Source organism: Motacilla alba, chromosome 3, assembly GCF_015832195.1.
Source record: "Motacilla alba alba isolate MOTALB_02 chromosome 3, Motacilla_alba_V1.0_pri, whole genome shotgun sequence".
Taxonomy (NCBI): Eukaryota; Metazoa; Chordata; class Aves; order Passeriformes; family Motacillidae; genus Motacilla; species Motacilla alba.
The window spans coordinates 91,188,131-91,200,276 of NC_052018.1; the positions used below are offsets into that span (position 1 = coordinate 91,188,131).

General features: G+C 38.3%; 1 protein-coding gene across 2 annotated transcripts in view; it reads right to left on the reverse strand.

Annotated features, from left to right (window-relative positions):
- The window catches only part of KCNH1 (potassium voltage-gated channel subfamily H member 1), a 180,309-nt gene that overhangs the window by 85,145 nt on the left and 83,018 nt on the right, over positions 1 to 12,146 (reverse strand). For both annotated transcript variants that reach the window (XR_005256291.1, XM_038131516.1), the window contains exons 8-9: positions 11,774 to 11,973; positions 7,960 to 8,212 (exon numbers count right to left, since the gene is read on the reverse strand). Coding sequence is in view for 1 of the 2 variants with exons in the window: in XM_038131516.1 (XP_037987444.1) it covers positions 7,960 to 8,212; positions 11,774 to 11,973 (453 nt within the window). In the remaining variant the exon portion in view is untranslated. The remainder of the gene's footprint in view (positions 1 to 7,959; positions 8,213 to 11,773; positions 11,974 to 12,146) is intronic.

The window sequence follows — 12,146 nt, forward strand, 5'->3', positions numbered from 1 at the left end:
AGAGGTTTTAACTACTGTTTTCCTCTAATTAGACCTCCAAAACACCTGAGTATCTTTGCCACAGAAACCAAAGCAAGTGTTACAGAGATAACAAACTGAAGCTGCTCCTTCAGTGATTTGCCTGGTTCATAAACAGAAACGCTGAAGATCTGTTCATGCTGTAAACCACAGCCTGGCAACATTTTGCAGACAGTTTACTACACAACTTCATCAATTTTCTCTGTTGAAACACATTACTGTACAGATAAAATAAAAACATTTATTTTAGAGATGAGTAGCAACAACATGATTAAGTCACAGCTAAATTTTCTATTATTGTTGCTGTAATTAAGGTGCTTATTTGTCTCACAGAATACAGAATTGTATTTCACTACTTGATGTACTGTGATGAAGAGTTTTAACATCAACTGGGTTGTACCAGGTTTATTCACAAAAAAAAGCCAGGAGGCTTCACCAGAATCTGCATCATTTATCCTTATTTGCATTTTAATGGTTATTACAAAAATGTATAAATATGTGGCCAGTTTGTACAAACTCAGAGGATATGGAGTAGCTCAGGTAACTGGAGTAATAAATATATTTGAATGTTTTTGCATTGGTTGAGTAATAGGAAAAACACAGCTCAATCTGTGTTGTCATTGCATGGACACTGATAAAAAAACAAGAAAGAACAAACCTATATAAGAGGCTCAAATTGCATTATCCTCTGAGTTACTTCCCTGATTACTTAGAGACAGGCTTTACATTCTAGATATTGCTTGAAACATACATTAAAGCCCCAAAATTGTATTCTTTTATTTCAGACAGACAGGATTCACAAGAGTTTAAATAGCAAGTATCGTGTTCTAAAATATAGAATGTAAACATGTTGAAAACCTCATGAAATTTGCATCTATCTTGTACTTAATTTTATTTAGTATTCCTAGAAACCCCTTCAGTATAAATTTAACAATGTTACAGAAACTTATCTCTGAAAAAGAAGTATTAATTTGAAATTTGGAGAAAAGAAGAAAAACTAGAGAAGATTTTTTCAATTATTTTTAACCTGTCTCTTCAGTGAAAAAAATAATTATTCTTCCTCCTCCAAAATTCTGAAACAGAAACAAAACCCTACCAAAAAAAAAAAAGAAAAAGAAAAGAAAGAGAGAAAATTAGTCAGAAATCAAGGTCTTTATAGAAAGCTGACTTCTTTGCTAAATTATAACTTCTACCTCTTCACACCTGCATGTTGCAGCATGCACACAAGTATGATGTGCAAGCCTTCCTAACACAGATATCCTGAGATATCAAGGGACATGCTGGAACAGAGAGCCTCATCCCCACCAGATCTCAATTTCAGCTCCCAGTGCCATGGATCATTGCTGCCAGTGTCCTGCCAGACACTGCCAGCTTCCAAGGGGGACTTCTTCCACATGCAATGCTGTTGCACTATTTAAGAGCACATTATGCAAAGGTGTATAAATCCAGCACAATAAAATACAAAACACACCCAAAAGTTCCCTTCTGAGGCCTCTGAATACTCCACCTCCTCAGTTACTCCAGCAAGTCATCGAATGTTTCAAAAATCTGCTTTTTCCAATACCCTGTGCAGTCTTAAAGCAGTGGACAGGAGCTTTGGCAATTCACGCTTTTAATGTCTGTCAGAAATCAGACATAGAACATACAAAAAGTCTCAAAAATGGCAAGTCCTGGTATCAGCCCACCCCAGATGTCTGGAGGACAGGAATAAGGAATACTCTGTCTGAAACCACCATGTGGGATAAACCTATATTTCTCAATAAGAGTTTTAGTGCTGCTCCTGCATCCACCGTGAAATTAAAATTTTATATTAATGGAGACCTCTTTATGCCATGTCCTTTTAAAAAGTTTAGCTGAATCTCCATCTGTAATGCTTTTGCTAAGTGTGCCTGGACACTCATTGAGCAAATCAGACCCTGAAAATTGTTCCTTCAGTAGATGTTTATTGAGTCACTTCACAGAAACATGCAACTTGTCCAACCTGCCTATATAAATCAATCTAAAAAAACCCCACCTTTCAACTATAAATAGAAAAAGCACAATGGAACTACTGAGGATAAAGATGGATTTTAATTTCAATCATTCCTTCGTCAAAGCACCGCTGGTCATGTTTCAGTCTTATTCAATAGCACAAACAATGCTGTGATGTTAGATACTGTCAGAAAACTCTTAATGCCATCCATAATCCTGCAACCATTTCTCAAGCCTGAGAGCTCAGGAGCTTGGCATTTTTAACACTGAGAGGTGTACCTAAATTTAAAATTCAGGTGAAAAATGAAGCAGAGAAGTAAGGGACTTCTTCAAGGGCTTGGAATTAAATAACAGCCTCTAAAATAACATAACTAATCTTTGAAAATGGAGTAGTACATAGAGCAGTTCAATTCAGGGAAATCTGAGTTAGCTCAGGTACTAGGGACAGTCTAAAGACAACAGCCTGGGCTCAGTTAACTTATCTGCCATCTTCAAGTCTGCTGAGAAGCAGTTTTCACATGACTGTGTGGAAGTTGCAATGTTTTCCATGGAGAGGATCTAACACAGACAATACTTCTGCACTGCTGTTGTCCCTCCTCTAAAAGAGACCATCCCTGTGGCACAGTTGCCCTTGCAGCTGGCACTGTCCTATCTGGATGCAAATCTGTCCCACCAAAATCTGAATCAATCCTCTGGTGTCTACATCTGAACAAAATGCTTATGGCTAAATGAGTAATCTAAAGCAATTGTAAAGAAAACAAACAATTATTCTTATAGCATTTCTTTAAGACTGCAATTAGATCAAATTAAATCAGCAGGAAAAGCTCCACACAAAGCAAATGGAGCATTTAATATCCTGCTGAAACAAAATATGGCACAACAAAGTCCCCTACAACATCATATTAAAACCACAGTCTCCAATCTTGTCAACTTTGTAAATAACAATAAAAGATCTGTATTTCAGGGTCATGCAAATTTCACTTCCTCAGCTCCTATGTGATCTTTAATGTAAATCTGTGTGCATCCTTTGCACACTTCCTGCCCCCCTCCCAGAAAATCCCATTCTTGACATTGTGTTACTGTACACTTGCATACCTACATGGTATCTCCATGCTGTTATTGCTTTTCAGCTTTGATAGCAGCAAAAGGAATAGCAAAAGCAAACTGACCTGTTGGAGAAAAATTGTATTCCTTGCCCTGACTTCCCTTCCTGTCTCATTCAGTTAAGTTGCCCTTTGTGGAGCCAGGAGTTGGACTCAACAATTCTCACAGATCCCTTCCAACTCAAGATATTCTATGATGTTAAACCAACACTCAAGAAAAAGGTTTATTCTCTTGAAATTTTTTAGCTCAAATAAAGATAGCAAGAACATAAATACAGAACAGCTGGAATGTAACTCTTGGGACATAATGTTCGGTGGGAGGGTGTTGTTTTTTCTTTTTAATTAAATCTTTTTGTCTTTTCTTTTTAATTAAATCTTCTAGTTAATGCTATTCTTCTCATCCAGTGCTCAGCTCTGAAGACCACAGTGGTTTTCAGGGCTTTGGATTTTAGTTGTTAAATAAAAGCTTGAAGCTCCCTGTCTCTAATCAAGTCCACAAAACTAACCTCCAGTCTTACCTTCCATACACACATTGGCTCCTTGCAGGAAGTGTCAAGACCATTTCAGCAGCCTTGAACATCTCATACAAGTAAAGATCTACTGCTCAGTCAGGCTCTCTAGGAGCATTAATTGACAAATTTTGCAGCAGTCTGAAAATTTAAGTACGAGACACTGCTTTCCCCACTGCTATCTAGAAAAACAAGTTTGCCACCCTAATTTTCAAGGGTCTTCTCTTTCCTCTCTCTAGTTTTTTACTGGAATGTTTTCCTAAATGTCAAAAATTACCCCAATTTCAGGCAGAAAGACTTTGAACCAACTTGGGTACTACCAAGGTCTCCTATCCAGCCCTTCCATGTATTTCCAGAAAATACGTACAAAATGTTATTTTTGCTGCTAACGACATTCTTTTCTGTAATTTTCATTAAAGCACACACAGAGCTGGAGACATAGCACAGGAATCAGCTCTTGTTCAAGCAATGGTGAGGAGAGATTGAGAAGGTTCAGGCTAAATGACTGGAGGGCAGCAAAGTGCCTTTTCCCCTGCATATTCCAAAGAAAGCTGCAGTCAGACCTTATAGTCTGTGCCTGGAACAGAGTTAATTCAGGAGGAATATTTTAAAGAAGTTATTTGATAAATTCAAACATAGCCAATCTCCTGAGCACGAGTAGGTTGTAACTTTTCAAAGACTTGCAGTAAAGTCAGGTTTTCAGATGATCAGGGTCTTAGCCTGAAAGATCTGCTCCAAAACACAGAAAGTAAAGCTGCCAAATGAAGTGCACATAAACACTCGATTGGTTTTAACAGAGGAAACAAACCTTTAAATTTTTTCTAACCACATCGGGATAAATCTTGCCTTTAAGCAAGAGTAGTTCAAAGAGATACCATCAGTCTCAGGTGGATAAAGCAGCATCAGGCCAAGTGAGAGGGCTTAAGAAAGTTAAAAGCAAAGGCAAGTTGAAAACATTCTCTTAATGGAAGCCCTGCATGACCTGTGCTTCACTCAGATCTCTTCAGGGCAGGGACTGTGTGATTTGTCTCAGTCTTCCTCAAAGTTCTGAGTGTACGTCAGCACTTCATCCCACACAGCAACAGCAGCGTCAGTGGAAGAACCACAAACTCCCAAAAACAGAATTGTGCCTCATCCAGGCAGCTTCCCACCAGCTAAACTTCCCTTCTACATAATCCCACTCTCATACTTACACATTAACATAGAAAACATAGTATGAGAGTGGCTTTTCTTGCTAAGTCTTCTTTTTCTGACTCATTTGTATAGGAATGAATCACAAATAAATCAATCACCTGGCTGAGAGGTCATTTTCTACATTTTGTTTCTGTTTCTTTGACACACCAAATCCAAGGATTATGTTGTGTGAACATCAGTAATTTCTGTATTCTAGCATAAATTTTGCATAGAGTTCAAAAATGTATCTTTCATCCCAACAAATCAAACCTCATACAAAATGCACCAATTTCTTTAAATTTTTACTAAAACATGCAAAGGTTTGGGGTTGTTTGTTTTTTGTTTTTTTTTTAAATTAGTGTACTTTTGTGTTTGTGACTTAATTTAAATTAATGGGAAAGGCAATCTTAGGGTACACGCAAAAAAAGTACCTTTTTTAACTGCTGGCCTATGTGCAATTTCTTCCAACTCAGGACTCATATTAATCCAAGTCAATCAAAGTCAGTGCTTTGTTCTAAGAGCATAAGCCTGAACTGAGAATATACCTGTTTCTGGGGTATTACATGGAACTGATTTGGAAGGATATTATGCGAGTGTACACAACACACTCCAGAGCTACACAATACACTCTTATATGCCAGTCTGCAAGGTTAAATGATTTCAGAACTTTAAAATGTTTCCTGTGAATTGGATCCTTTAAGCATTAAGTGCAGTTTGCCTTTGGTTTATGTAATGCTGTACAGCAGTCCCACAGACTGATTTAGAGTTGCAATTCATTTCTCCATTGTAAGGAAGATACAGGCTACATTGCAAACTGCAAAAGCAGCTTTATTTCATGACAGCCAGAGCCAAGCAAATAATTCACCTTGAATAATTCGTGCACTTATTTTTTTCATTTTCATTTCCATTTCCAGAATGCCTGAAAGAAGATTACAGTCTCTGTAACATACCTGTCAACTAAAATTACCCTATGGAATTCCTCACATGGTTTGCTGTTATGTGCCTGCTGTTCACAGCTATGCTTGGTTGGGACTGGTAAACAAAATTTATGGCATAGGTTGCTCTGGCTGAGTGATCAACAAAAATCATGTTTCTTGTACAATGCACTTTTTTTCCCCCCTTGTAGTGCCTTGTTTTTTTCTGGCATACATTAATCAGGAACTTGGCAAGTTTAGCTAACTATAAAAATAAAACAAACAAACTAACAAACAAAAATCAACCCAAAACCTCCAAAAACAAACAAACAAGCAAACAAACACAAGAAAAAAACCCACCCCAAACCACTATTTTCTACAGAGAAGAAAACTGAGAGTACAAAGAAGTTAGAGAGGAAACCCTGACCCATCTCCTGGCACATCCTTCAGTAGTGTGGTGATTAAATTACACAATGCTGAAGGAAAAAGAAGTTCAAGTGATTTAGAATAGTGAAAAACTTAGTTAAATACATAATTTCTTTTCAGGATAGAGAAACCTTGAGCAGAAGTCTTCACAGCCTGGAGGAGGAAGGGACACACAAGTGCGGAAGGAAAGGGATTCCTTAGTCCAGAAACTGAAACACAAAAATTGATGCACATCCAAAATGAAACCTCACAGAATCCCAAACAGATCCCACTTCGTTTTACTTTCCTCTCCACTTAAAATATTCACAAAGAAAATGTGAATAAAACTCACCAACTTTAGTGAGAGTCAGGGAACTGACTTCAAATTTTAAAAAAGAAAAAGAAAGAAAAAGAAGAAAATAAAAAGTTGTGGGGGAAAGAGGATCGATAGTTACATCCCAGGAGAAGAGCAGCAACAAAATACTTCTATTCATTCAAATCCCAAGGGAACAGCCTCATTTATCTGTAGCTATCACTCTGCAGCAGCAGAGATTAGGAGTTAGGTTTCCTTAACACTGATTCCTCGAGCAATTTTGGCTGAGGGTTTTCTGAAGTAAGTGTTATGATAAAATGCAGGAGTTACCAGTAAAGTAAAGATGAGGAGAAAATTGGTATCTTTAAAGAACATTTTAAAGAGATTTGATCTTGGTGCTTTTTTACCTATACTCAAATAGAACAGCAAGATGTTTTGAGGTTTTCTTCTCATGCTGAACCCAGGTGGTGGCATAAAGGTACACAAACTGAGGGGTCTTAGTTTGTGTTCTACATTTGTCATTTGTTAATTCTTGAGAGTTCAACATGGCAAAAGGTAGCAAGTTCTTGATGTGCAGCACACACAAGGAGAAGTTACAAATGTCATTTAGCAGTGAGCAGCACAGGTGATTCCAGAACAAAAGGAAATTAGTTATCCTCCAACTTCTCACTTTTTTAGCTTCTTGTGTGGCACAAAGTATTACCAACTTGATTCTCCACGACTCTAAATTTACCCTATGTTATGCAAGCAATCCTGTTCAAAAGTAGAGAAAAATGGAGTTCAGCATATTTATTAGCCCCCTCATTTTCAGTAGACATTCATCTTAGGAGAGTTGAGTGTATGTGTTCAGAAAAAAAGTAAGATAACCAAGGTGTTTTATTCTCTTTTTCCAGGCTGCTATGAGTGACAGTTACAGGATTAAGCCACCATGAGAATTTACCTTATCACAAAAGGGCTTGACAGAACCAAATGATAAGTATCACCTCCTCAATGCTCCAGCCACCCCATGATTCATCTACATCTATTGGATTATCACACTCTTTTCTGTTAGCTTTGCCTCAGAATGCTGTTCACACCCCATCAGTTTATTTTCAATGCCTCCAACCCAAGTTAGCACAAATCAGCTCTAAATGTTTTAAACTACTTTGACTTTAAAATATATAAATATTATTTCAACATGACATCTTAAATAAATCTAACCGGAAAAATTCCAGCAAAAGTGGATTATTATGGGAGGGGGGGTTGGGTCAAGCAGGGAAGCCAGGCAATTCAAGTTTTCTAAGGTTCTAAACGGAATTTCTAATTAGAAGGGATGTGTCAAGACAGGGAAAACTCCAAGAATGACCAGGACCCTATGCTAAAGTAAGGTTTCCATTGACCAGATGAAACAGGGTTGAAGTTGAAGCAATCTGGATATTAGAGGTTTAAAGGGCAATCATCTAAGTGGAAAAACAAACCTAACAGAAGCTCTTTAAAGAAAGAGTAGAGGAGGCTACAAATTGCTGCACATATTTGTATTTATGCAAATGCACGTTACCAGCTCCGAAACTCACCTAATATGGCAACGACTTCATCATCCTGGATCACTTCCAAGGAGCCTGAGACCACGAAGCAAAGGCTGTCGACGCTCTCCCCGGCATGGTAGATCAGGTCTCCCGGAGCACAGTGCACCGTCTGGAATTCCATGGCCAGTGCCCGCAGGCAGCCGTCGCTGGCCAGCCTGAAGGCAGGGTGCTCCTTGAAAACCTTGCGGTTCAGGTGAACACAGATATCTGCTCTCATGTCCTTGGGGCAAATCTGCAAGACCTGAGAGGGAAATCAGGCAATCAACTCCTGTGCATGGCTTCTACCTGCCTGCTATGGCTAGTTTACCATGGTAGGTTTAAGAACCACTTCCCTGCTTCTTATAAAATTTCTAATCTCAGAATTTATTTTTGTATTATTTATCCACATAAGCCACAATACTAACTTAGTCTACTTTACAACATCTGAAGGAAAACACTGTTTTCCTCTCAGCAACATGCTCTGCTGGATATTGAAGACCTAAGGTTTTTAAGACAAAAAAAAAAACTTAGAGCACAGCAGTACAAAAAGTGTTGAAGAAAAGCTTCCAGAAGAATTGTTTCTAGAGGGTAGGCCAGTTTTTGATAGGCAGATCCCATGAAAAGCCTGCACAAGTTACATGCTTTAACAACTAAAACAAATTACTTAAAGTTTAATTAACTCATAACATTGAGAATTGCAGGTATCCAAATTTACCCCCGAGTGGCACTAACAAGTTTTTTGTTTACACAGGAAAGGGACTTTAAGGTATGATGCTGTTTTGGGCAGCTTTTGATCTTCCAAATGGAATGTTCCTCACGGCAATTCATGATGTGTGGTCCTAAGAGAACACGAGCTGATGGAGCTGATGCTCAGCACAGCGGGTACCAGCCAGGGCCATTTCTGAAGGGTTTTAATATAATACGGACAGCCAAGTGGAAAGAACACCAAATCACTGCTGCATGTGCAGATTAAAAGTGGAAAGAAGTGACATGAACAGGGTTTGGGGATAATAAAATCCTTGGGGGATGGTCTACGATGAAGCACATCTAGGACATATTATTTGAGAAAAACATTGAGTAGTCTAAAGTCTGCCTCTTTTTTTATTATTATTTTCTTAGTAATAACTATTCCATCCAATTAAGGAACACTCCGGTTGAGCTTCAGAGTTACTCCCACACATTTTCCTAGGTGGAAAGAGAAGACTGTCTCACTGCAAATACTCCTGAAAAACATAAAGGTAACACAGGAAGCACTATAGCTATGCCTACACTTAGAAATGGGGTTCTATGCAAGGTCTGAGCAGAGAACCAAGGTACGAATTCTGTGCATGGCACTGGTTCCAGATATCATGCCTGGTACTCCAAAGGCAAATAACTCCACCACCAATATCATCATCTTTGGCCCACCTCCCAACAGACATTTTATTACAGATATTACTTCTAAAAAGAGATGTATTTGTGTAGTGCTTAGGTGTAGGGCACTCCTGGATGATTTTTCTTGGCTGCCCTTTAAAGAAGAGCTGCCAAACCTGCCAGTTCTCAGTTTTCCAGGCTCATAGAAATTAGCTGGGGGAGCAAGACCAGTGTTTAACAGGGAACACAGGCAGCGGCCATATCTGTCTTTTCCATTATCTCATTTACTCTGGCAATAAAAATACTCTCTAGTGGGATATTCTTGCCAAATTTGACTACTGGAATTACACACACACTTGTCAGTTACCTGAATATCACACACAAAAAGGGTTGTTGTAATAGAAATAGTAGCAAAACCCCCTGAGTATACAAGAGAATATTTAAAATTATGCTATTATAAAAAAACTTTTTGGTATAGCAGTCTTAAAGGAAGTTAACCAATTTTCCATTCTCCAATTAAAGAAGTTGTCTCCAGACTTCACAAAAATGAAAGGGATTAAAGACATTTGAGATTTACAGATAAATAGAAGAAGACTTTCATTTGTAAGGGAGGTAAGAAATGTATCTTCATGGATCAATTTTAGAATCTTTCAGTAGCTCTTGGTTAAATTTTGTTGTACTGGCATTTTCTAGACCAATAACAGCGTGTCTGCCGTGAACACTGAACTGACAAATTTGTGGCCTACGAAATAGGACCAGTTCTGTGCTCAGCTCATATTTAAGTCTCTGCCTCATCTGTAGGAAGCTGCACTGCGTTTCAGAGGAGCACAAGTACCACTGTTCTGCCTCATGAGCAATACATGTTTTATTCATGACAAAACATCCCAGAAGTTATACACAGGCATCAAAACAACAGAGCTCAGACCTGGGAGTTTATGGACTGGCACAGCCAACCACAGATTTTGCTGTGCAGATGAAAGCTGAGTTCTTGGTTTAGCAGTCATGGCCAGCAGCAGTTCAGCTATGAACACACCAGTTACTGAAAACAGCACTGTATTAAGCTATTTGGTGCCCTGACAATTGGAGACTTTTTTCCTGCTTATTAAGATAATTCTCAAAGGCTACACTGAGTATTGTTGTGCTTGGTTTGATTATTCTGCTGTCTCCAAGTGCATCCTCTTAAAGCATTTCTCTCCTTATCAAAGGAAGCCAAGAACGAACTTTGAAGATATGCTAAAAAAAAAAAACAAACCAACATGTTTTACATAGCAATTTTTTCTTGTTGTTTTGTTAAAATGATGACAGGAGTTTGTAATGGGGGCTGAATGAAAGCACCAGCACTCATTACACTATGTATCCTCAGATGTCTCTCCACCTTCCTCAAATGCACCTACCTCAAATCACAACCCCACACAAAGACAGATTGTGAGAAAACATGCAGAACAGCTTCTAACCAGTGCTATGCAGCACTAAAATATCATTTCTTTCTGAAAGCTAGTATGGCAGACAGTGCTTACAGAATCATGTCTGGGATCTAAAAATGGCAGATATGCTGAAGACCATTTAGGAAAGCAAACAGTGCCCTGTGTGTCCCTCAGTCTCCAGGCAGCTCAGTGCAAGGCCACATCTGCTCCCCTCCTTCATAACGATGCTGTAACAGCTGTACAGAAATGACACTGTTTGCTCTTTAACTGCATCATCCACAGTTCAGAATACTAAATTAAGCTGCCAACCAGAAGGCTAGTGACCAGACCATTGGTATGATTTCCTGAATAATCCACCCCACAAATCACATCTCTTTACAAGCAGAAGAAAAATTGCCTATCTCTACAAAAGTTGACAACTATTATGAAAGCAACAAGGAGTTACATTTGTACGTTTGTTCTGGTGAAAGGCCATCTGTTATTTTAAAAGACACGATGGGAATTTATTCATCTATTCAATGAATCAGAATGATAACACTTGGCTTACACAAGGCAGATTTCAAGCAATACATTATTAAATACTTCCAGTTTTCATTAATATCTTTAACCTGCACACAGAATATTACATTCAAATTCTCCAACAACAACAAAAAAAATTACCTTGTTTTCAGGCCCACAGCTTCAAGCAATCTCACAAGAAATATTGCCAAAAAAAACTCATTTGGAAAAGCTGTGAGGTTGTGTTACAATCTGGAACTTGTTATTTACTTATCACCTTTATTTATTGTAAAATGAGCTTTTCTCTTTATAATTTTTATACTATTTCATACCATTTCACTAGCAAAACATACATACTTTTACCACTATCGTATGTCAGTATGACAGAATAGCTAAAATGCTGTATTTGAAAGTTAAAAATTAAGGGAAGCTGCTGCTTAGAACTATTTAAAGAATATTTGTCTCCTTTACTAAGACAGTACCTCCTGTTTATTTTAATGGACTACTTTCAGGATGTGACTTCTTTCCTTGCAGTTTAATTTACTTACCTTTTCAGTATCTATTCCTCGGGACATTGACCAGGTGGAAACAATGTAATCCATCACACGTTCACTCAGTCCTTTGGGGACCTGGTAGAGCTTTAAAAAGTCCCTGACGCTGTTCAGCATTTCATGGTATCTGTTCGTGTTAGCGTACATTTGCTGAAATATGGTTGTCACATTACCAAAAATGGTGGCATATAGAAGGGCTGTGAAAAAGAAGAAAAACCACAGAGAAAATACATGATAAGACATGGTGATCAGTTGGTGGTCCCTTGGGCTTTAAGACTGGAAATGCTAGGTCATAAAAATGCATGCAAATATTGGTGCTTTATTAGGAAGGCCTGATGAGCACAAGCATTTTATAGGTCACCTTCAGCAC